Here is a 27,270-nt window from a genome sequence, read left to right as displayed (position 1 = left end):
CCCTGAAACCTAACATAATAAGCAGACATTTTCTTTACTCAAAGTTCATGTGCAAAGTTCTGGTGGACTCCCAGGTCCACCAGAAGTTAAACTGAGTAGAATTTCAATGATCCTAAAAAAAACAAAAGCTATTCTCACAAGTCAAAAAACAATTTTTTTAGCTAATAAAATGTGCTGACAGTTTTAACATATAATTTGTATTCTAAGGTAAATTTACATCATACGATTTTTATACAAAGTGTCTCATTCTATTCCCCTGGATATGGAGGTTCAGGTTCCTTCCTAAAAAAAACAAATAAGTTAAAGAATAGGACACTGAGATGGATTTAGCTTACTACACGAAGAAAAAGATGACATATACCTGCTTCCTTTTGTTTGAATAGGATATATCCGGGTAAAGAAAATACTGGTTAGTTTCTTCAGAATTTATTTGATGTCACAGTAATATGTGAGCCCTAATAGACAGACCACAAACTCAGAAACCTAAAAGGTCAGTCTTTCCAAAATATAGGAGGAAAGGCAAGACTGAAGAAGGGAGAAGACCTAGCACTTTTGGATGTTTTCTTACCTTATCAGCAAAAGGAGACTGAGCAAAGCAAAACCAACCTGCTTAAGCAACAAACAGAAAACAATAGAAAACAGGCGGCAAAAAATTAGGCAAATTAGGAAAAAGTAAGAAAATGTAATCAAAAGACACTCTCCCCATGGGAAAGCATTCTGAGGAAAAACAAAAAAAGTGGAGGAGGGGGTTGAGAGACAAAGGACAAACTAGGCAGAAAGGAAATGGAAAGGCAGAGGTTGTTCCAGGAGACTGATGTGACAGATCATCAAACGAGGGCTTTCTCATATAGGAAAACCATGAAAATTCAGGAAATAAAGGGGATAAGACAGATAACCATAGGCTTTTGGGGGGCAATCACCAAATAATCTGTAATTCTCATAATGAATAATGACTATACTCTATCATTAAATTATAATGTACAAGCCGAATGTTACCTTATAGACAAGTTTAACTCACCTGGAAGGCATAACTGTAATTTTTCCACTACAGTTGTAATATTCCTCTGCTGAATTCTACATCGAATAATATCTTCTGTTTGGACTATCACCTTAGAAAAGAAGAAATGTTCATATTTTTAAACGAACAGTTAAATCTCATCCACATATTGAGTACACACAAATGTATCATTTTCTCACCTCCTTTCCAGCATCTTGAAATCTTCGGTTGGTATCAGTAACTTGCACCTTAAAAATAATTTCACCTTAGTTAGACAAATATGCATAAAACTGCCCTGATGTAACTGCTCACCCTTGTAATCAGATCATGCTTCATGAGAAACTTAGAACAAAGAAATGCAAATTCAAATTAACTCTACAGCTTGAACTTGAACTTTTGATTGAAAAGGGCTTTTGTTAACTTCAATTACTTATGACAGTTCTTTTTAACAGATTCTGTGGCAAACTTCTCAAATTTACTCTAGATTTTTGAACTTTACTTGCTTCTCTAAGTCTGTCAAACAATTCAAATCACTGACCCAATTGACCACTGGTCCCTTTTTGATAACTTCAATGAGGTCTATGTGCCATTCATTGTCTGTAGGAAATGGTGATTGCATTTTATGGTAATTAAACATTCATACTTTGCTGAATGCAAACACTGGGTGGTTGATTAACATCAAACACGGAAATCTCAATCCATAGCAACATTTTAATGCTGCAGGTGCAGGCAAAGCTCAACCTCAAATTTTCCCACATACTAAGTGACTCATTAGGTCATCATAGTAAGGAAGCACATTCTGGTTTATTAAAAATCTCATTAATTTCTAAACAAAGATGCTCAGTGACCTCATTGATGCTGTATTTGGTCTCTTGTTATCTGAATATCCTTTATATAATGATTTTCTAATCATAACCTTTGGTGAACTAGAGTCATTCTGTCTGCTAAGCTCTCCAAATGTAAAGAAAGATAAATAGGACAGTTTTTATAATTAAATATTTTGTATTCTGACTGAACAAATCCAGGACTTATTTAATAAATAATGGTTTTGCTCTGTGGCAGAAAATGTAGACTAACTTTCTTTAATAAAATTATGCATTGCTATTAAACTGAAAAAAAAGCAGTGTCAATATTATTAAATAATTTTGACAACACAATCATTTATAGTAAATTTTTAAAGGTTTTTAGAGGATAGCTTTTTATCACTATCCTCTATGTACTAATTGACATTTTAAAAATTCTAAAACTGCAAATGAGGCCTTTCACTGTCTGAATTTTTTTAGTTCATTTCCTTGCATGGAAAGAAATCCTGTTAAGTCAATGCATTACTTGCTTTACAAAAAAAGAGATTACTTCTGTCATTAGCATGACAACTGTGTTAACAGAGCATAAAGAGCATTCCCAAATATATAGACTAATTCACTTCTTGAAAGTAGTACACTTAATAATGACTTGTACATATGCACCACAAACTAATACTTGAGTAACTTAATGAGGGTAAAGGGAAACAGAATTTTTACCAGTTCTTACCTTCAGTTTTTCTGCATCAGCCCTTACTTTAAGGAGTTCTGTAATAGCATCTACAAAACCTTGATGATGAAAATTACACATCTTTTCAATTTCCTTGTCATGATTACGGATACAAGCATCTAACTTTTCCATAAACTTCTTGTGCGCATTTGGTTGGTCATCATACACAGACCTGTAAGTATATAAACAGAAAGCTAACATTAATTTCCCAGGTCACCAAAATTTATTCTTTATTAAGCCCGATCCTTGCAACAGCTGATATCTTGAAATAAAATCCCTGAACAGATAAACTGAGTTGATAGTGCTGCCACTAGTAGAAATAATTTGGGTTAAAAAAAATATTTACTTTCTTCTTAAACATGTTAATATTAAATAGAGCCACAAGCCTTCTAGATATATCAGTAGGTATCTGGAAATAAAGGTCTTGGGCTCAGGAGGTGAGTCTTTAACATACTAATACTCAAAAAAGAATCAGTGAGTGAATGAATGAACAAACTCCTGATTTCTATAGCATTTACTATGTATCAGGACTTATTCTAAATGCCCTATATATTAACTATTTAATCCTCACAACAAGCCTACAGAGTAGGTATTGTTATTACCTTTGCTTTACAGATAAGTTACAGATTATGTAATTGCCATAAATTCTACAACTAGCAAGTGACAGCTGGGATATGAATCCTGGTAGTCTGGCTCTGGAGTTCATATTCTCAAGTATAAGGCGATACTGCAGTCACCACAATGTTCTCTAGACAGGGCATACACATTCCTCCTGTATCTCAGTTCACGCTGTCTCCACATAGAGGGCACCCTCCACCTGCCATGCAGGAAAAGATTAACCTTGTCCAAAAAAAGGTTTGGCCCTTGTCCCCAGCTCCTGGGAGGTAAGTCTTTGGAATGTCCTGCCTAACAGATGTCTTTGTTTACTTGGCGGCATTGGGCAATGCCAAATGGTCTACACTAACAATGTAATTTACAGTGGGTAGAGGCCTTGGGCCACACAGTATCGCTCTGGAGGGGCTGGAGACTAAGGTCAGCAACCATCAGCCACGTCTATGTGACCAACCAGGGTAACAGGGGTGAGCTTCCCTAGTTGGCAATACTCCATGAGTATTGTCACACATCATTGCTGAGATAAGTAAGCTGGTCCACATGACTATTGGAAAAGACAACTAGAAGCTCCTGCCTGGAACTCTCCTAGACCTTGCCTTATGTGCCTTTTCCTGTTGTTGATTTTAATCTGTATCCTTTTGCTGTAACAAACAGTAAGTGTGAGTATAACGGCTTTGCTAAATTCTGTGAGTCCTAGTAAATCACTGAACCTGAGGGTAGTCTTGGGGACCTTCCAAAAGTGGATCTTCCCATCTGTTGCCCAGATTTGAGGTTCAGTTCAAGTCCCATTTCCTCCAACAGGCCTTTGTCAATCATTTCCAAACCAAGTAATCTTTCCATCTGCAGGACAGGTAAACTTATAGTCCTCTCCAGTCATTCTGACACATAATCATACATTACCTTGTATTGTAATTTTAATTTTGTTTCTCCATATAGACCATATGCTTCTTGAGGGCAGCTTCTATGTCTTAGGTTTTTAATAAGTACCTATTATCATACTAGAAACAATATAGGATGATGATTATTAAGAACTTGGACCTTTAAGAGCTGAGATAGAGCTAGGCTCTGATCTTGGACATCTTTTTTCTACCTATACTACTCTCTCAATCTCATCCAGACTTAGAGCTTTAAACTCCATAAACACACTGATACCTCCCAAAGGCATATTCCCAGCCCTGATCTCTCCTCTGAACTTCAAACTCTTATATTTCCCCAAGTGGATAGCTAATAAGTATCTCAAACGTGTCCAAAATAAACTCCTATCTTCAAACCTGCTTCTCTCGGTCTTCCCTCATCTCAGTAAACTCCCTTCTTCTAGTTGCTTGGGTAAAAAACCTTAAATTCCTCCCTGACTGTTCTCTCTCTCACCCTCCCAACAAAAACAATTCAGAGAATCCAACCATATCCTTACTACTTCCACTAGTACCACCCTGAACTAAGCCATCAATGTATCTTGCCTAGATTACTGCCAACTGCTTCCGAATCAATCTCCTCGATTCCACCCTTGCTCCCCTTAAGTCTGTTTTCAACACAGTAGACAGAATGATCCCATTAAAACACAAATCAGATCCCTTGTCTCTCTTTTGCTCAAAACTCTATTTCTCTTACAACAGCCCATAAAGTCCTATATAATTTTGCCCCATGTTATCTCATTGACCTTCTTCCTACTACTTACTTTCCACTTTACTTATTCCATGCTAGTAGCACTGGCTTCTTTGTGGTTCCTGAAACACACCAGGCATATTCCTGTCCTATGCTTTGCACATGCTGTTTCAACTCTACCTGGATCACATTTCTCACATGTGGCTGTCTCCCCTCACCTCCTTCAGGTCTTTTATCCCCTTCTTGATGAAGTCCCTTCTAGCTATAAAATCTATATTATAAACATACACACACAATTCTCTTCTGTGATTTATTTTTTCCTTTTTTTATTTTCTAAAATAAAAGAGTGTACTTGCCACTGCATCACTCTTACCACTGCAGAATATACTCTCTATTTCACTTTCTTTTTTAAAGATTTTATTTTTCCTTTTTCTCCCCAAAGCCCCCCAGTACAATAGTTGTATATTTTAACTTGTGGGTCCTTCTCGTTGTGGCATGTGGGATGCCGCCTCAGCATGGCTTGATGAGCGATGCCATGTCCGTGCCCAGGACCCAAACCAGAGAAACCCTGGGCAGCTGAAACGGAGCACGCAAACTTAACCACTCAGCCACGGGGCAGCCCCTCTATTTCACACTTTTATTTATTTTCTGTCTTCCCCGACTGGAATGCAAGTGGCATAAGGGCAGAAAGTTTTTGTCTGTTTTGTTCCCATTGTATGTTCGGCCCTAGAATAGTGCCTATCATATAGCAGATGGTCAATAAATAAATGGATGGATGGACAGAATCAGAAAGGACACTTACTGTTCAACCTCAGGTAAGCTACCTGACTTCTCTAAATCTCAATCCTTTCAAAAAAACCTGGGATAAAAAATAATATCTACATCAGAGTGTAATGAGGATTAAATTGGTAAACGTGAAAAATAGCACAATAACTGACACAGGGTAAGTGCTCAATATACACTGGCTACTAGCATAGCACACACACAAAAGACAACCAAATCCTTGTTAAACGAGGGAACCAGCAGCTGAATAATTGAGTACTGGCTGCAAATATCAAATATGGCTAACATTCAACTACCCATGCTAAAGGAGCTAACTACCACTACTACCTGACATTTATATGGGGCCTCTTGCATTTTTTACATCTAATGTTTCATTTATTTCTTATACCACACCAGAGAAAACACCACTGCCTCCTTTTTTACAAATGAGGAAACAGGCATAGAAATAGTAAATGACTTGCTCCATATAGCCTAGTTAGTGAGTGACTGAGCAGTAATAAAAATCTCACCTCCTGCTTTTCCTACAATTAATACATAAAACAAGAACTCTTAATTAAACAAACAATATTATTCTGAAGGAAAATCCATGTTCAAGAGGAAGTTTATCTAATCAACCTTGCTGATCTATACACAAATTTTTATTTCATAATGGTAAGCAAGCATTACATTCTTCAAGTAATACATATATGCACTTCTAAGATTTTTTGTCACATATTTTAATAAAACAGCTTGATATTTATCTGGCTTTTAAAATATCAGGTAGTAAACAGAACATACCAAAGAATTGGCTATTTTTTTTCTATTGCAGGTGTAACACTGCAGCAAAAGATATTTCAGGACTGCCCTACTAGAGTGCTGCTCCAAAGGAGGGTCTGACTCCATCTGCGAGTGCAAAGGCAATACGGTAATCTCTTTTAAAAATATAACATAAATAACAAGAAGACGAAACAACAGTTATTTCCCACAAGTCTATTTTATTTTAGAAAGTTCTTAAAGTCCATCCTTTAGTGTGTCTTTCCAATTTATTCTCCAGAGTTTTAAAACCACAACCACTCCTGTTTTATACTAGTAATCCAGGAGACTGCCAGTGGATCTATTACAACATCACAGGTGAATGCCTCTTTTTCTATTCATGCTATTAGTATGGAGAAATACAGTATCAGAACATATGCAATATCCACCCTCCATTAATAGGAAACCAAAGCCTGAAATGGGTAAACTATTTATATTCCATGCTTTCTGCTGTTAAAATAGAACTACAAGTCACAACAAAGGAAATAAAAATAATGCTAAGGAATTAGTACTGTGAATGAAAAAGAAGAGTCAGTCTTGATCTATCTATTACTAAGTCTTAGTCTCTCCTGACCTTTGATAACCATTTGCTGTTCCAGACATGAGTACAAGCTGCACCAAGCTGATACAACCACTTGTCACCCACAATTATATCAATGAGATCATTCTGAGCAGAGTAACCGGGAAAAAAGAAGCCAAGATGAAGAAACGTTCAAACCATAGGAATAAATTACATTTAAAGAAAGTACTGAAGGATCAGGCAAGTGCTAGAATCGAAAATTCATCAAGATAGAATGTTGGCCCTGGAAACAAACCTAGAAAGTTCCTAGTTCTGACTTTCTCAATTTAATAGATGCAGCACAAATCTAAAATCCAGCATACAGAACTCAAAATGTAATTAATCACTACATGTAGTTGATTTAACCCTCTACCCACTCTGATGAAAAGTAACATTAAAAATAACTAGGCTAAAAATTTGCTAATATAGCCACTAATAAATAGCTGACTGAACAGAGAGAGGCAGGAAGGGAGAAAGGGTGGATATGCATAAGAACACTGGAAAAGGGAAGAAAGCAAAAGCAACTCTTATCCCAAGAATCTCTTGGCACCATATGCATAGCAGGAATTATCAATCTTTTCTCTGAATGGATCTAGGTTTAATGATAGAGACAATCTGGAGAGAGAGTTGGGAGAGAAGGATACAGAGAGCAGCAGAGATGTGTATTCCCTGTCAACAATTCCCCAGTGACATAACTGACTAAACAGGAGTCTTATCTGCTGCTTCTGGCTTAATGGGGTGAAGATTAAAAAACCAGTACCACACAACCAAGTACTTACTATTAAGTGCTTTACATGTATTAGCTCATTAATATTCACTACGGCTTTATGGTGTAGATTCTGTTAGCATCCCAACTGACAAATGTAGTTTGGGAAGATCAAGTCTTTAAATCCAAAGTCACACAGTAGTAGGACCAAGATTTAACCCCAGGTCTACCTGACTCCAAAGCCAGTGCTCTTAACCATTATGTTACATAGACTTTCCAATCAGAAATGGTGATAAGCAGCATGGAATGCAGAGAAGTTACCAGCATAGCAACTAACCAGATCACCTTTGAAGATCAACAATTGAGAATGACTCAATAGGGAATCCCTGATGTGCACTGTTGCACCCATCAGGTGAAATCATCCAATGGGCAGAAAAAGGGGATGAGAACTGAGGCATAGCTAATTGTTAGGCAGCATTAAATTACAAACTCAACAAAATAAGGAGGAGCAAAATATGAAGCAGAGAAAACTGAGGGCCCTGTACTCGTCTGACGTCACTTAAAGGAACTCTGAAAAATCCATATTTCTTTTTTTTTTGTCTTTGAATGATAATCATTATTCTTTGAAATTTTTATTTACAGAGCGAGAAAGAAAATATTATTCAGCACTACTTATTTTTTGATCTCTAAGTTGGTTATCAGTTGTATCCATATAATTAATATATTACTGTTCTAAATGTTTTAACCAACATACAATTTTAATGAAAATAATTTTTTCTTCTTTCAGAATGTTCCCCCAGAATTTTATAATGTTTATTAGAAAGCCTAATCAAGTTTCTATAAATAAATATGCACCGATATATGACAGAACCAGAAAGAGTAGACATTAGAAAGTTGGTAAATTTTCCACTATCCAACTTCCACTCAGGTTGTACTTTAGTGCTCCATATACAGATAATGATTTCAATATAAGAGAGTTTAGTCATCCCTTCCAAAAGCTTAACACAATAAAATCTCACCTCTGGCAAAATGTAATGCTAATCAGACAAAAAACGCAGACGCAAAATCAATTTTGAAAGAAGAGATGACTTAAAAACTTCATATGAATAGAGAACAAAGATGGGTAATGCTGCACCAAAGATTTTATTTACATATTGTAGTTTTAGCAACTAGGAATGCATAAAATCAAAGTGTACGTCTTAAAAGCATAACTAAAAAAATTTTTAAGTACAAACACATTTTCTGTCTTCATTATATCTAAACTTCCACACCAAAGCAAAGTGTTGAAATATGAGTTATCACACAGTATTTGATCATCTGATATGTCAGGCTTATAGAATTTAAAGAAGTAAATGATCTTTCAGACCGCCTTCTTGAATTGTATGTATAGGGCTCCACCTGGTGGTACTAAAATAAATATAAATATAAGAAAACTAAGATGCTGTTAAAATTGGTTCACTGAAAATTAATGCTTTTATCATCAAATCAAATGTCTTAACAGAGGAACTCAAGCTACTTCAACTTTTTGGACAGGTACAATATTCTGTTAAGATAAATTATTTATCAATCATATTCCATAGTTTTGGGTCTTTTTTTTAAAGGAAAACATCTCTTTCTGATGGAAAACAAGCAACATTCACAAGATATTATGTGAAAAAGAACCCTCTTCTTATTACTGGTAACATATTAGGCTATTTTTTTGCCAAAAAGCCAATATCCTTATACTATTTTCATTGTCTTTTTCTATCACTGTATCTTCACTGTTTAAAAAAAAAATTCCATCACAATAACTATGAAGAAAATAAAATGTATTAGTTTCCTGAGAAAAGATTTTTTAACTTTCTTTTACTAAAATAAGTTTACACTTTGAGAAAAATTGGTATAACTCCAAGTACCCAATCCCAACTTCTTAATTACCTATATTTACTGGAGTACTATAGTTCCTTTTCTAGAAAAAAATTAAAATGACCTTTCTCTATCTCAGAATCCTTTGTTCTCCAATAGAATGGTACACTAGTTGCATAACCACAAAAAGGCATAGCTAAGGCCTACACAGAATAACGTGAGAAGATACCTAGAGTGACTGCCATTAAAATGCCAGCCACTGGCAGACTTTCCTATGAATTCTATTAAATGTCAATCAAATGCTTTTAAGAAAACACAATGACTCTAGCAAGGAAATGGACTTTCAAAAGACTAGAAAACTAAAGGCAGAAATACTGTTCTGGAATCCCTAGGCACTGACAGTGCTTTAACCTCCTGGTGTCAATCCTTTCTACAAACGTTTATCAGGGGGCCAGCACAGTGGCATAGTGGTTAAGTTGGCACATTCCGATTCTCGGCGGCCCAGGGTTGGCTGGTTCGGATCCCGGGTGCGGACATGGCACCGCTTGGCAAAAGCCACGCTGTGGTAGGCATCCCATATATAAAGTAGAGGAAGATGGGCATGGATGTTAGCTCAGGGCCAGTCTTCCTCAGCAAAAAGAGGAGGACTGGCAGCAGTTAGCTCAGGGCTAATCTTCCTCAAAAAAATAAAAATAAAAAGTTCATCAGAAAACAAAATTTCACTCTTTTATCTCTGACAAAATTGTATCAGCTACTTCTGACTTCCAATTGGATGCTTTTGGACATCATTTTCTACTTTTTCAAACATCACCACATTTTTTTTGCCAGTTCCTCAAATGACAATTAGCCTTAATTCTGTATTTCTAGTATTAGGAAATTGCTTTTGCATCCTCTTGAGCACTCTTTATTTTTCTAATCCATTGGCATTTTTACTATTCTTCAAATGGCATACCAAGCTTAATTTCTGGCATATCAAACAAATTTATATTTCTAGTAATTAGTAATTAAGATTTGGTATTTCATATTAACGAGATTGCTTATGATACTTCTTCAGCAATTTCATATTTATACTGAATGCTTTTCAGATTCTAGGTACCCATCTTACTGATTAGTAGCGAAATTTTGGTCACTAACTATAAAATATACTTTTTTGAAGATTAAATACATTTATAAGATAATTAACCACCCTATGATTATCAGCTTTTGACAAATTAAACATCCCAAAAAATACTGCTATGAAGACAGTGTTAAAAGTAATCACAAAAAAACTGATAAGAAATTTTCAAAAGCTACTAAAACCATCCTGATACAAACTGCTTGCTATCAATCTCAAAAACAGTTATAAAAATAGGTTTTTGGTATATTATTAAATTTGGCAAATTCAGCAAATTGGTCAAGCAACAAATTAGTCATTTGGTAATTAATTTAAAGGCACAATTTGAAAAGATTTCCTTAAATAAAAGCACATGAATCATTAGTTTAAGCTCTTTCAGAATGTGATCTACATAAGCCCCAACCACAAAAGGGCAGATACATAGCAAAAACGAAGCTTTGCCCAGATAAAGTCTTCAGCAGTTCTCTGTGCTCCTGCATGGATCCTGGAAACCAGAGGAAGCTACACTGAGATACTCTATCTGTTCCTACCTGAGTGACTACTTGGTTTCTGTATCCCTTGCTATGTAAATTGGAAATTTAATCTAATCTTTCAGAGGAGCAGTATCTTCAACACCAGTTTACAATCCACTTGAAAGCCTACAGCTAGAGTTAGAAGTGGGACTTGAAACAGAGCAACGCTCTTCAGTAGCCTTTAGGTACATTTAAGGTACCCAAAATTTCAGTAACATCCATGTGAGAAACAACGGGCTAAAATATTATTCAAAGATAGCAAATGAGATATTATTTGGGAGAGGGGCCCATTTTTCCATAAAGTCACATGATTTGGAATTCTTTTTTTTTTAAACAACGAATAGCAAAGATACCATTTTCCCTATCTTAAATAACAAAAGGCTTGCTCAAAGTACCACTCAATCTTGGAAAAAAATATTTCTACTATAGTCACTTAACCATATAGAAGAGCAAGAAAGAAAATGGTCAATATAAAAGTATCATATACCCAGTACTCAATATTTTTTCAACCATTTTATCAAATATATCAAACATGAATAATAACCTTCCCATAACTTTCCCTGATACTCTTTCCAGGAGCAAACAAGAAATGAAATAGCTCCAAGGTAGTAACCTCCAGATAAAGAAAAAGAAAAACTCTTTCCAACAATATTCATTAAGTACCAACCATGTACAACAGAAACTGGAAATCAAGTGCAGAAAATAGGCATTTGCACAGGCAACTTTCATACAGAGAATAATTGGTCCCGAAATCATTAAAGTTTATCTGCACTGAGCCTAATTCTTCAAGGAGGCAGGAAAGTAAATGAAGTAGTTTTATAACATAGGTCCAAATTTCTTTGACACACCTTTCATTCAGAGATGGGGTCTATATTCCCTTCCTTTGAATCTGGGCAAGTTTGTCCCTATTTGACCAATGGAATATGACAAAATAATATGTGACTTCAGAAGCTAAAAAAAGCCATGCAACTTCCACCATTCTGGGGAAAGTCATCCACCGTGTAAGAAATCTGACAATCCTAAAAATGACATGCTGGAGAGGCAACATGTGGGCACTTTCAAACAACAGCCGCATCAACTGCCAGCAATGCAAGTGAGCCATCTGAGCTGTCTAGTCCAGTTGAACCTTCAGGTGATTTCAGCCCAAGCAGCAACCAATATCTGACCGTAACTGCATGAAAGACGCTAAGCCACAGCTGCCCAGCTGAATCCTTCCTGAATCCCTGAAAAAAGGTTTCCAAGTACAATACAAATTATTTGGACATTTGCATAAAATATTTAAAATATAATTAAATTTAAATCTTTTCCAGAATAATTCCTTTTTTTGCTACTTTTTTTTTATTTTGGTATTAATCCTTTTGGGTACTGCCCTTAACTTCTTTTTCCACCCCCAAGATGCCCTTCCCCCACAATATGCCTCAATTGCAATCTTAAACTTCCTTCAAAATTCAGCTCATGAAAGTTCCTTCAGGATAATTTTATGAATAACCATAATGGATAATAACTTTTTCATTACCTGGAAATTTTCTGGAATTTTCCCATCTCTTTTATGTCAAGTCTCTACTACACTATCTTTTATTTATTTGTATAACACATCAAACTTATTCTGCAATTATTTAGTGTATGTTTTATCTTCTAAACTCCTTGAGAACTGAAAGTGTCTTCTATATTAATTCACAAATGCTGTGAGAATTGCAAATTGCAATTGCAAAAGAATCACAAATCTTAATAAAAAGAACAGATTCACTAGAGGGCACCCTTCACCAAAAAGTAACCTCTAGAAATCCCAATATTTTCTTTTACTATTGCATCAAAATATGGTGTGAAGCTTATACTCAATCTAATTAACAACTAAGAACTAAAAAATCAAAATCAAAATAAGATTTCCCTCTTTTCTGAAGCTTCTTTATCCTGTTACCTATTTCTTTAGTATAATGGTTAAAAACAGCAGAAGAGAACCATAATCATAACAATCCTCTGACAATTCCAGGCTCCTATGGGTAAGTGCAGACAATCTAGCATAGGATAAACTTATATATTACGTAGTGCCTGACATATTGTAGGCACTCAGATAGTGAAAGAACACAGACAAAAATAATTTTACTAAAGAATACCTTAAAGTTAGTATTTGAATTTATAATAAACATATAAAAGGGTTCATATGTTACACTGAAAACTGATTGGAAATTAGCACTGACTCATTAGTCTAAGATCTAAAGAAACTGAGTATCAGTCAAATACAAACAAAAATGTATTTCACTTATCTTCCCCATCATCATTGGAAGGTCTACAAATAGATGATTTTTATGATTCACTTATGTTAGGTGTCATATATGAGGATAACGCTGAAATTAGTGAATAAAAAATAATTTAAAACTTCTAACAGATTTATGAGTTTTTTAAACTACCTTGAAACTATATAACACTAGCATTTTTATGGGGAGAAATATGTCAAGTAAAGTTAATGTTTAAAAAATAATCCAACTAAATAATACTGTGTAGCATTTTAAAAAATCAATGCTATAAGAATTCACACACAGGACAAATATATGTGTGTGTGTGTGTGTGTGTGTGTGTGTGTGTGTGTATCCACGTAGAATGCAATGTTCTAAGACGCAAAGATTTCATCCAGGAAACAACCTGAGATGAGAATTCATTCAATGATAGGTAATTTTTAAGTAGGTGGAAAATAAGGAGGGAGGTATTCAATCATGGGTAAACACAGGCAGGAAAGTACACAGCATGGTGAAAAAGACAGTTTAACTGATATGGTCATCTGTTTTAAGTAGTGGGAATTCTATTATAACTCTTTCAGCAGTCACTCAATCTTTATTTAGGCAGTGGTCTGGTGAATGGTAAGACCCTCCTCTATGATTTTAATAAAAGTTATGGATCTTCTTCCCAGAAAAGCACACAAACACAACTGTAACATATACTTTCTCTCTGAGAACTGCTGACCACCCACAAAGCTGGACGAGCAGTACAGCCACTTCCAATCACAGTACGTTGCACTAGAGGTGTACAATTGATCCAGGCTGGCTCAGATATATTCTTTCAGGAACTCTGAACTGAAATTCAGAGATAGCCAGCTGTATATGTGCCTGACGGACATATGGAAACTATGGGCGGTCATCCTCCACCAAATGCGGAGACAAGCAGAGAAGGCCAGATTTCAGAGAAGAATGAAGAAAACAGGGGGAAGCACGAAAGAAAAATAGAAAGAAACATGGTCTTCTGCTTCTTTGTTCCAGTCTTTGAGAAGTAGGACTGCCCTAAGAATTTTATGAGATACCTCAGTAACCTTTACTATTTCTTTTTCATTTTTCCTTCAACTAACTCAAGTTGGAGCAATACCAACAATTAAAACCAAAAAAAATTCTTGACTAAGACACACATACACACCCAAAGCCATATTTCTTACAATTAAAAGGGGTTTACAAACCCCCTCATCTGACCAATCCATTAAAGCACGGCTTCTCAACTGAACAGGTTACAAGAATACCACAATAATGATCATCTCAGCCCTCAATCTAACTTTCTGTTTGTGCCAAAACAAAACATGGCAGGCAGCACTACCACAAAATAATCCAGAAATAAAGGTCTAAAGGCAAAGTTTAAGTTAACAGACTCCTGAGGAAAAGAGCATGTCAAATATGTCTCTAGAAGAAGAAATAATATAATGCCATCTAGCTTTTGCACAACACTTTTAATTTTTTCAAAACATCCACAAGATTGTCCAGCTAAGTAAAGAACTCAGGATAAGGTAATAAGGTCCTAAATTGCCACTGTTGGCTATCTCAACCAAGTAGGGGTAACCTGTAGCTGCAAAGGAACTGACAGCATCTAGCAACTCCAGGAGGAAAAAAACGCATAAACAGAGAATCCAATTTCTTTCATCACAAAATACTGAAAAAGATTTCTTGTTTATAAAATATTCACCTTCTGTGTGTTTTCCCATGAAATATTTTATCTAGTTTGCCACATGCACTTAGAATGCTTTATAAAATAACGCCCAGGTGCTTCCTCTAATTCAATTGAGGACATTCTGTCAAACAATTTTTTAAATGACAGAGTTTATACACTCTAATTTTTTTTAGAAGGGTACAGTCCTATCTTAAAGGATCATACAATCTGTCAAAGCATCAAAATGAAGCAAAGACAAAAAAAAATAATTTTCCCTATATTTGTGAGGTTGAATTTTACTTGCCTGTTTTCTTCTATGTGCAATTTCTGTGACTTTTTCTCACTAATAGTATCCTGTTTCCACGCATAGGAAAGAGCCTAGTGCAGTTTGTTAGTTAACATTACTTCCTATAACTAGGGTTGACATTCTGTAATACTGACACTAACACTCACTGTAATTCTGGATAATAACATAGGACAATGATGATCATTAATGGACATCCTCTATGGTGAAACCTGAATTGATAATCAGCTAACACAGATTTGCAATAGACTTCCTCCTTCCTGTTTTTACACTCCTGACCAAAGAGATGTCTCTTCCTGTTTACTTTTGTGCTACTTGTTAAAATGCAAAAGATGAGAAGTGGAAACACCAAATATATATAAATTTTATTTGTCCTCTAGGATAACAAATTGAATTGCTAAATAAAATTTAATTCAAAAAGCTTAAATAATTAAACAGATTAATGAATGCTGATGTAGACTAGAATTATTTAGAATTATTTAGAAAATTAAACAAAAATATTAAACTGTCTGGAGCAGATCTAATGTGCAGTCTGCCTCACAGTTTAAGAGATGATCTATATACCCCACTAAAGTCCTTTACAGGAATATTAATCTACAATTAAGGAGAGATCTCTTAAGGATTGACTTTCTTAAGCAAAACAACCAAAAGAACACACTATTCACCATGGAAACGAAAACAGAATATTAATTGAGCTTTATACATATGATTGGTGCACTCTATGGTAAAGATTATAGTTCAAAATAAAGATATAACATTAATATTTATATACCCATTACTTTAGCAACAAACTTTCACAAAACAGAAACTATAAAAGACGTAAGAAAAGACAGAAACAAATTAATAAAAGGGGACTTTAACACACCTCTCTCAATCCAAGAAAGATCAGATGAAAAACAATATGAGGCCTTAGAAGATATAACCCACTTAATTAATAAGGATAGTGTGTTTGTGTGTGTGTGTATGAAATTGAGTCCTAATAAAAAATATGTTTTTTCAAGAACACATGGAACACTCATGAAAACTAACCATATATTAGCCACAAATAAAACTTCAACGAATTTCAAAGAACAGAAATAATACAGATTTATCTAACCATAATGTAATAAAACGAAAAATAGCAACATTTTAAAGATAAAAAAGACCCTCCACAACTGGAATTTTTAAAAAAACTGTTAAAAAACTGTTGGATCAAAGGGAAAATACAAAAAGAAAATAGCAGAATTCCTTTAAAAGATCAATAAGAAAAACAAATCAGAATATGTGAGCTACAGCTAGAGCAATCAACAGAGAAAAATTATAGCATTAAATAATTACTTCAATAAAATAAAGTGAATCAAGTACAAAATACAAAAACCTAGAAAAAGAATACAATAAATCACAAAAAATGAATCCCTAACAATAAAAGCAAAAAGTAATGACTTAGAAAACAGAAAATTATGGGAATAAATTCGAAAACAGATTTTTAAGAATCAACAAAACAGACAAACTGCCAGCTAAGGCAACAAGGAGAAAAATGAGTGAAATCACAAATACCCAAAATTAGAACTGACAAGAGGGAGAGAACCATCAAAACAGAAGAAGTTATAAGACTACATTTGTACAACTGTACTCAAGTAAATTTGAAGAAATTGATAATTTTTCAAAAGAATACAACTTACTGACCCTCTAGGGACAGAAAGTCTAAAACAGACCAATTATCACAGAAGAAATAGAGAAAAGAGTTAAAAGACTCTCCTACAGAAAAAAAGCATCAGGCCCAGTTGATTTCACAGGGTAATTCTAACAAACCTTTAAAGATCAGATAATATCAATGCTAATTATATTATTCCAAAGTGTAGAAAAGAAAGAAAACTTCCAATTTTGTTTAACCAAATGAGCATTACCTTGATTCAAAGACCTGAAAAAGACTCCATCAAAAAAGAAAACTACAGAACAATCTCACTTATAAATATCAATTAAAAAAAATTCTTTAAACGCATACGAACAAACAGAATCCTACAGTACACTAAAAGAGCAATTCATCATGGCCAAGTGGGATTTATTCTACAAAGACAGGAATGTTTCAATAATAGGAAATATATTAATAAATTCAGTCATATTAATGGAGCAAAGGAGAAAAATCCAAGACTATGTCCACAGATGTCACAAAGACATCTGATAGGGGCCAGCCCCATGGCCGAGTGGTTCAGTTCTCGCGCTCCGCTTCTCGTGGCCCAGGGTTTCACTGGTTCGGATCCTGGGCACTGACATGGCACCACTTGTCAGGCCACATTGAGGCAGCGTCCCATGTGCCACAACTAGAAGGATCTACAACTAAAATTACACAACTATGTGCTGGGGGGATTTGGGGAGAAAAAAGCAGGGGGAAAAAAAGAAGATTGGCAACAGTTGTTAGCTCAGGTGCCAATCTTAAAAAAAAAAAAAAAGAAGACATCTGACAAAATAAAATTCAGTAGTCTTTCATGTAAAAAACACTAAGTAAAATGAGTATTAACAAATACTTCCTCAGCATAATAAAATACAGAATACCCTAGCCCAAAAGCAAGAGTTCTCCTTAATGAGGAAACACTAAAGGCATTCTTGCTAAAGTCTGGAAAAAAATAAAGATGCCCACTGTCTGAACTATTATGTTACAACTATTAGGCTATGAAGTTGGGCTAGGCAAAGCAATATAAGAAGTGAAGAAAAAGAAGTAAAATTCTTTCTAAATACAGATTATACAATTACATTCCTAGAAAACCCATAGGAATCAATGGGAAAAAAATTAATAGAAACAATAAGAAAATTTAATAAAGAAAAAGGTTAAAAATTAAAAGATCACCAGCATTCCTATATATAAGCAAGAACTAGTTAGAAGACTTAACGTAAGAAAACACACAATTAAAATAATAACAAAAAAGTACACAAAATTTTAAGGAATTCTAAATTTATTTGTGGATTAATTTATTTGTGGAAAACTTTAACTTTCCTGAAAGATATAACATGTTCTTAGATATAAAGATTCAACATCATCAAGATGTCTGTCCTCCCTAATTAATTTATAAATTTAACTCAATATCAATAAACTACTTTGAGGATTTTCCTAGATTGAGAAAAGTTTATTATTAAGTTCATTCGGGAGAATAAACCAGGAAGAGTCACCAAGAAACCGCTAAAAAAGATAAGCAATGAGGTGAGGGTAGCTACCAGATATTACAGCAGTCCCCCCTTATCTGAGGGGGATCCGGTCCAAGACCCCCGGTGGATTCCTGAAACCTTGGATAGTACCAAACCCTACAAATACTATGTTTTTCCCTATACATACATACCTACAATAAAGTTTAATTTATATATTACGTACAGTAAGAGATTAACAACAATAACTAATAAAATATAACAATTATAAAAACCTACTGTAATAAAAGTTACTATAGACGTTAGCAACCTCAACACACAACTTTTTCCTTTCCTTATTAAGTCAAGAATTTTCACCTTTTCACTTAAAGGAAGCTCTTTATGACTTTGCTTTAGCATATCCAAATTGCCAGCATCATTACTCTTGCACTTTGGCGCTATTAGGTAAAATAAGGGTTACTTGAACACAAGCACTGCGATACCGCAACAGTCAATCTGATAACCTAGACAACTTCTAGGCGACTAACAGGTAGGAGACGTATACAGCACGGACAAAGGGAAGATGTGGACAGAGCAGGACAGCATAAGATTTCATCATGCTACTCAGAACAGCACTCAATTAAAAACTTATGTTTATTTCTAGGATTTCTCATTTAATACTTTCAAACAGTGGTTGACTGCAGGTAACTGAAACTGCGGAAAGCGAAACCACAGACAAAGGGGGACTACTATATAACAATAAAGCCTCTATAATTAAAAGCGTTGGTATATAGTACATGAATAGACAAATAGATAATGAACAGAACAGAAAAACCAGAGATAGATCCACTGCATATGAAAATTCAGTAAATGATAATGGAAACATCTCAAATCAATGGGAAAAAGATCTATTTTTAATAAAAAGTGTTAGGATAGGGACCAGTCTGGTGGCATAGCGGTTAGGTTTGCACATCCCGCTTCAGTGGCCCAGGGTTCCCCAGTTCAGATCCTGGGCATGAACCTACACTGCTCATCAAGCCATGCTATGACAGCATCCACACAGAAGAACTAGAAGGACTTACAACTAGGATAACCATGCACTGGGGCTTTGGGGAGAAAAAAAAAGGGAAGACTGGCAACAGATGTTAGCTCAGGACCAATCTTCCTCACCAAAAAAGCATAAAAAAAAAGAAGTGTTAGGCTAGCTGGATTGCCATATGAGAAAAGATAAACTGGAGCCATTCCTCACACCATACCCTAGGAAAATTCAAAAGGGAACAGAAATGTAAAAGTAAAAAAATCAAACCACACAAGTTCCAAAAGAAAACATGGGTAGATTCCCCTTTAACCTAGTAGTATGAAAAAGTTTCCTATGACTCAAAATCCAGAAAGAAAAAGAGAAAGATTGGTGAATTTCATTTTCATAAAAATTAAAAACTTTTGAATAGTCAAAAAAAGGGTAAGCATAGTAAAAGATAAAATGAAAAAAAGTGTTTCCTACTAACGCCAAGAAAAATTGTGTAAGATTTTGAAATAGACAAGAATGACTACTGAATGTCCCATATAGCACATCCTTCTTATTTATGCCTTTCACTGTCTTTGGGCTATTTTACAACTCTATAAATTGCAGAAAACTGATAGTAATGCAAATTCTTCTTGTTCATAGAAATGCAAAACATTTGGGCCTGTGAAATGCAACTGATTACTGCCCTGCCGATACCGACCAGTTACGTGCCTATTTATAAATCTGTTTCAGCATTGCCAAATGCCTATATTGCTTTTTGCCACTGCCTTCGAAACTGCTGCAACATCTTACTGGTTCCCTCATTAATACGTTAAATAAAATCACCGGCATGGACTCATTTTATATTTGTATGAGGGTCAGGATTTTATCTTTTTTGAAAATTATCTTTTAATAGTTTTGGAGGTTTCACCAAGCTACTCAGCAGATTCACCTGACAGATTCAGGAAACTGCATTGCCAAAAGAGTGCACCTCATGGGCTGCTGAAGCTTAGGCATGTCTTTTTTTGGCTCCCAGAAGTAAAACCCAGGTGGCAATATTCATTTAACTTTGTTTACTCTCTTTCTCTGGTGTTTTTTTCCTTCTCTACAGATTGTATGTTTTGGTTTGGTTTCTAGTTACTGCATGGCTAATGAGTTATTACCCCAAGTGGTAGCAACGACTGAGAATTTGGTTTTACGGTTTGTCCATTTATTTGATTATCCCTCTACATGGACAACAGAGATCTCTTGGGTAAAAGAAAAAAGACACTCTCGTTTGTGAATCTTTGTCTATTTGTCTCTTTTCTTTAAGATGGGCACCTGAACTAACAACTGTTGCCAATCTTTTTTTTTCTGCTTTTTCTCCCCAAATCCCCCCAGTACATAGTTGCATGTTTTAGTTCTGGGTCCTTCCAGTTGTGGCATGTGGGATGCCACCTCAGTGTGGCCTGATGAGCGGCACCACGTCCGCACCCAGGATCCAAACCAGTGACCCCTGGGCCACTGAAGCAGAGCACACAAACTTAACCACTCAGCCACGGGGTCAGCCCCTATTTGTCTATTTTGAAATCAAAGTGGTTAAGAATTTCATGCCCACCAAGAGCAGATCTTTGATATCTGGACCAGTGAGTTTTTTTTCTCTCTACAACTCATGATGTGTGAGTGAAATTATAAAAACAAAGATACAGAGCTCTGCATCCGTAATTCATAAGGCTTTTACCTCTCATTGTGTATGATAAATCAAACCCTTCATCTCCAGAGGGCAGTAATAATTTAGATTTTAAAGTTTCTTAAGTTAAAAGAACTCTGTTCTAACTGGTTTTATTGATTTAAAAAAAAAAGTACTTATATAATTGGAATATTTGTAAAATTCCCAGAAAACAAGAAAGTTGAACTTCTAATACTTTAAACATGCTAGACTTTTAAAAAATATTTTTCTTACAAGAATTAATTCAGAAACATTTATAAAATCCAAGTTCACATAAAGTACAACTTTGGCAAACAAGCCTAGTTGGATAATTTTGGTTTATAAAAACAGCTATTTATTCTCTCTGATTGATAATTTTAGTCTATTTGGGTTTGTCTGTCCTAAATGTATATAGGTTTACTGATCATATAAGCTAACATTATCCTACATAACTATTTAAGATGATTAAAAAAGTAAATTTGTGCTCAACTAACTTGAATCATTATTCTGACAACTTTTTACTTTAACTCGTATTGAAGATAATTTCCAATACCTTTAGGTAACTTAAAACCTTGACATTAAGTTAATTAATAATCGTTGGATATCTAGTTAATTATTAAAACAACAGAATCTTAGAAGACTGATTACTAAGCATAATTAAGTTTATATAGTTTTGCTTATTTTTATATGCTATAGAAAAGCTACAGTTTGGGAACATGTTAATGAAAGTGTAGGGGCCAGCCCCATGGTCTAATGGTTACATTTGCTGCACTGTGTGCTTCAGCGGCCTGGGTTTGCACGTTCAGATCCCACGCACAGACCTACACCACTCATCAGCCATGCTGTGGCAATAACCCACATATAAAATGGAGGAAGATCAGCACAGATGTTAGCTCAGGGCCACTCCTCCTCAAGCAAAAAAAAAAAAAGAAGACTGGGGCCGGCTCAGTGACACAGTGTAACCACTGTGTTTGCACATTCCACTTCAGTGGCCCGGGGTTCACCAGTTCAGATCCCGGGTGTGGACCTACACATTGCTTGTCAAGCCATGCTGTGGCAGGCGTCCCACATATAAAGTAGAGGAAGATGGGCACAGATGTTAGCTCAGGCCCAATCTTCCTCAACAAAAAGAGGAGGATTCGTGGCAGATGTTAGCTCAGGGCTAAGCTTCCTCAGCAAAAAAAAAGGTGTAAAAGGGATGTTTGTATCTGTAGGAAGTTGTATTATGTGTGCTCATAAGCTTTCACAGTCTGATAAAATGATTGTCTACAACAGACAGTTCTCAATATTCCACTTCAGTGTTTCAACGTAAAATGTAAATTAGTTATTTGGTTAAAAAGTTTACATCAATACCAGCGGTTAACATTACTCTAGGAACAATAGTGACAGAGAAATACACGTATGTACTTTTGTTTTTCAAGGGAAAAGAACAGTTTTGTCCTAAAGCAGCAGTTCTCAAATTTTTTGGTCTCTTTCACGCTCTCAAAACTTACTGAAAACTCCAAAAAGCTATGTTCTTATGGATTGTAACTATCAATATTTACGCTTAAAATTAAAACTGAGAATTTAAAAAAATATTGATTGATTCATTTGAAAATAACAATAATGAATGCATTGCATGTTAACATAAATAATCCCTTAGTATTATTTGAAAATAGGGTTTTTTTGTTGTTTTGTTTTTGAGGAAGATTAGCCCGGGCCACCGGCTACGCCACCGGGCTGGCCCCTGAAAATAGTTTTGACTTCACATATCCCCAAGAAAGAATCAGTGCTCTCAAGCAAACTCTTTTAGAACATGAAAGAGGAGAGGTGTCAAGACGGTGGCATAGGCAGACTCTGAACTCACTTCCTCCCACGGACACAATCAATTTACAACTACTCTGGGAACAACTACCCCTGAGAGAGAACTGAAAACTGGATAAAAAGAACTCCTACAAGGGACAGTCCTGACTGAGGTGGAAGAGGCAGAAATTCCTTTCTGGAGAGAAAAATAGCCCCCTTCACAAGCCGTGGTGCTTCACAGCCAGCTGGAAGCAACCATAAGGTATGCAACCTTCCCTGGAGGAGTAGGGGACCTGAGCAGGGGACTGTTATCGCTATAAGAATCCTTTGGACTCAGCACAACAGAGACGAGTCTCCTAATATCTGGCTTTGCTGGCTACTAACAACAACAGGGAATACCCCCAGAAAAGCCATCGGACATGAGGGGAAAAAAGACGGCACTTAAAGGGCCCACGCACAAATTCACTCATTTCAGAAAGCAACCTAAAATCACCAGAGAGAAAGAAAGGTCCTTGGGGGAAAAGAGACTCACCTGATAGGCTCTGGGTGCATCTTGGTGAGAGGTGAGACCTCTCCAGGGACTGAGATATTGGTGGCAGTGATTACTGTGACCTAGTACAGGAGTGCTGACACAGATGCTGGCAGATGCCACTGGAGTTCTTCCCCTGGCCTGTAAGCCACTAGAGCCACAGCCACTAGAGGACCAATTTAATCTAGCTTAGCCAGGGCAAGCAGCCTGCCCTAGGGCCTGTCCCTACCCAACAGCAAGCCCTCGGGCAACTTCTGGGCCTGCATAGGCTGGGTGCCTGGATCCCCTGCAGCCGGGTGAGTGGGTTCACCTCTGCAGGGCAGGACATGACATGCACTAGGAGCGGGTGGAATGTGGGGGGCATTGGTGGAGTGTGTGGGGCCTCTGCAGTGAGGCGACTGGGTCCACTTCAGGGGCTCAGGATGCATGCACAGGGCAGGACTATGTTGATGGTGTGTGTGGCCCTGTGGGTAGTGGGACTTGTCAGCTGCAGAAGATGTGTGCTTCTCAAACAGCCACATAAGGGATCAGCCCCACCTTCCAAAGATTGAAACAACTGGGTGCTCCCATGCCTGGGGCCAGCCCCACTCTGCTGCAATCTTAAGAGAGCTGACAAGAGCCAAGTGTAAGCCCCTGAGCCTAGCAACCAGCCACACTGGGGGCCTACTCACCTAACAGAAAAACTGTAACAAGAGTATGCTATCAGACCTTGCAGCTAACTGTGCTAGGGCTCCCCACACCCAATAAAATGACTGAAGGGTCCACAGAAGCCACATCCAGCTGAGAATTACAATTAGCCAGCCAGGGGGACAGCCTAGCCTCCCCAGGTACCTGCAGCAAGAACAACCCTGCCACAACAGAGGGACACAGGTAGTCCACACAGTGGTCATTCCTGGAACATTTGGAACTGGTGATGAGAGGGAAGCACACTGCTGGCCTCATAAGGCATCTCTTACATAAGGCCACCTCTCTGAGATCTGAAGACATGGCTGAGCCACCTAATACAGAGATATAAGCAAAGAGAAAGAAGCAAAATGAGGGGGCAAAGGAATACGTTCTAAGTAAGGAAACAGGACAAAACCCCAGAAAAAGGACTAAATGAAACAGAAATAAACAATCTACCTGGCAAAGAGTTCAAACAAAAAGTCATAAGGATGTTCACTGATCTTGGGAGAACGGATGAACTCATTGAGAACATCAGCAAAGAATTGGAAAATGTAAAAAAGAACCAATTGGAAATGAAGAATACTGGAAATGAAAAATCCACTAGAGGGACTCAAGAGCAGAGTAGATGATACAGAAGAACGGATCAATGAGCTGAACAAAAGACTAGAGGAAATCACCCAAGCTAAACAGATAAAAGAAAAAATGAATTAAAAGAATGAGAAAAGTTTAAGGAACCTCTGGGACAACATCAAGCACACTAACATTCATATTATAGGTGTCCTAGAAGGAGAAGAGGGAGACAAAGGGGCAGAGAATCTATTTGAAGAAATAATAGCTGAAAACTTTCCTAACCTAAGGAAAGAAACAGACATGTAGGTACAGGAAGCACAAAAAGCACCAAACAAGATAAACACAAAGAGGTCCACACCAGGACACATTATAATTAAAATGTCAAAAATTAAAGATAAAGAGAGACTCCTAAAAGCCACAAGAGAAAGGCAACAAGTTACATACAAAGGAAACCCCATAAGGTTATCAGCGGACTGCTCAGTAGCAAGCTTACAGGCTAGAAGGGAGTGGCACGATATATTTAAAGTGCCGAAAGGAAAAAACCTACAGCCAAGAATACTCTACCCGGTAAGGTTATCATTCAGAATGGAAGGAGAGAGAAAGAGTTTCCTAAACAAGCAAAAATTAAAAGAGTTCATCACCAAGAAACCAGTTTTACAAGTAATGCTAAAAGGACTTATTTAAGTAGGAAAGAGAACACCACAGATAGGAATAAGAAAATTATCACCAAAAAGAAGGCAATAAAATCACTGGTAAAGGCAAAAATACAGTAAAGGTAGCAGATCAACCACCTATGAAGATAATATGAAGGTCAAAAGACAAAACTACTAAAGTTACCTATTTCAATGATAAGAGGGTAACAGATACACACACACACAAAAAGAAGTTAGATATGATATCAAAAACATAAAATGTGGGAGGAAGGGAGTAAGAGAGTAGAGCTTTTAGAAAGAGGTCAAACTATGGGCCAGCCAGTGGCGCAGCAGTTAAGTTCACGTGTCCCAATTCGGTGGTCCAGGGTTTGCTGGTTCAGATCCCAGGTGCGGATGTGGCACTGCTTGGCAAGCCATGCTGTGGTGGGAGTCCCACATATAAAGTAGAGGAAGATGGGCACAAATGTTAGCTCAGGGCCAGTCTTCCTCAGCAAAAAGAGGAGGATTGGCGGCAGATGTTAGCTCAGGGCTACTCTTCCTCAAAAAAAAAAAAAGAAAAGAAAAAAGAAAGAGGTCAAACTAAAGAAACCATCAACTTAATATAGACTGTTATACATGCAGGTTATTATATATGAACCTCATGGTAATCACAAACCAGAAACCTATAACTACACAAAAAACTAAGAGAAAGGAACCCAAATATAATACTAAAGAAAGCCATGAAACCACAAGGGAAGAGAGCAAGAGAAGAAGAAAGGAATAGAGAACTACTACTAAAACACCCAAAAAAAGTAACAAAATGGCAATAAGTACATACTTATCAATAGCTACTTTAAATGTCAACAGACTAAATGCTCCAATCCAAAGGCACAGGGTGGCCGACTGGCCAAAAAACAAGACCTGTATATATGCTGCATACAAGAGACATACTTCAGACCTAAAGATACTCACAAAATGAAAGTGAAGGGTTGGAAAAAGATACTCCATGCAAACAGAAATGAAAAGAAAGCTGGGGTAGCAATACCTATATCAGACAAAATAGACTTTAAAACAAAAACTATAACAAGAGACAAAGAAGGGCACTACATAATGGTAAAGGGAACAATCCAACAAGAGGATATAACACTTGTAAATATCTATACACCCAACATAGGAGCGCCTAAATATATAAAACAATTATTAACAGACATAAAAGGAGAACTAGACAGTAACACAATAATAGTAGATGACTTTAACACTCTACTTACACCAATGCATAGATCATCCAAACAGAAGATCAATAAGGAAACATTGGCTTTAAATAAGACATTAGACCAGATGGACTTAGTAGAACATTCCACCCAAAAACCACAGACTACACATTCTTTTCAAATGCACATGGAACACTCTCCAAGACTGGTCACATATTAGGCCATAAAATAAGTCTCAATATATCTAGAAAGACTGAAATAATACCAAGCATCTTTTCTGACCACAACGATATGAAAACTAGAAATCAACTACAGGAAGAAAATCGGAAAAGCCACAAATATGTGGAGATAAAACAAAATGCTACTGAACAATGACTGGGTCAATGAAGAAACCAAAGGAGAAATCAAAATATACCTGAAGACAAATGAAAATGAACATACAACATGCCAAATTTTCTAGGATACAGTAAAAGCAGTTCGAAGAGGGAAGTTTTTAGCAATACAAGCCTACCTCAATGAACAAGAAAAATCTCAAATAAACAATCTAACTGTGCAGCTAAAGGAACTGGAAAATAACAAACAAAGCCCCAAATCAGTAGAAGGAAGGAAATAATAAAAATCAGAGCAGAAATAAATGAATTACAGACTAAAAGAAAAATAGAAAAAAAATCAATGAAACCAAGAGCTGGTTCTTTGAAAAGAGAGACAAAATTGACAAACCTTTAGCTAGACACACCAAGAAAAAAAGAGAGAAGGCTCAAATAAATAAAATCAGAAATGAAAGAGGAGAAATTATAACAGACACCTCAGAAATACAAAAGATTATAAGAGAATA

The 27,270-nt window shown here is 36.3% G+C and overlaps 1 protein-coding gene across 6 annotated transcripts in view; it reads right to left on the bottom strand.

Annotated features, from left to right (window-relative positions):
• Positions 1–27,270, bottom strand: part of EXOC6 (exocyst complex component 6) — a 187,786-nt gene that overhangs the window by 144,559 nt on the left and 15,957 nt on the right. For 5 of the 6 annotated variants that reach the window (XM_046654551.1, XM_046654545.1, XM_046654546.1 and 2 more), the window contains exons 2-4: positions 2,528–2,699; positions 1,198–1,245; positions 1,019–1,109 (exon numbers count right to left, since the gene is read on the bottom strand). In XM_046654551.1, the coding sequence (XP_046510507.1) occupies positions 1,019–1,109; positions 1,198–1,245; positions 2,528–2,699 (311 nt within the window). Of the gene's footprint in view, positions 1–1,018; positions 1,110–1,197; positions 1,246–2,527; positions 2,700–27,270 lie in introns of those variants that run through there. The other variant, XM_046654550.1, reaches the window with a different exon arrangement.

This window comes from Equus quagga, chromosome 2 (genome assembly GCF_021613505.1).
Source record: "Equus quagga isolate Etosha38 chromosome 2, UCLA_HA_Equagga_1.0, whole genome shotgun sequence".
NCBI classification, from domain to species: Eukaryota; Metazoa; Chordata; class Mammalia; order Perissodactyla; family Equidae; genus Equus; species Equus quagga.
This window is presented reverse-complemented; position numbering and strand designations above follow the sequence as displayed.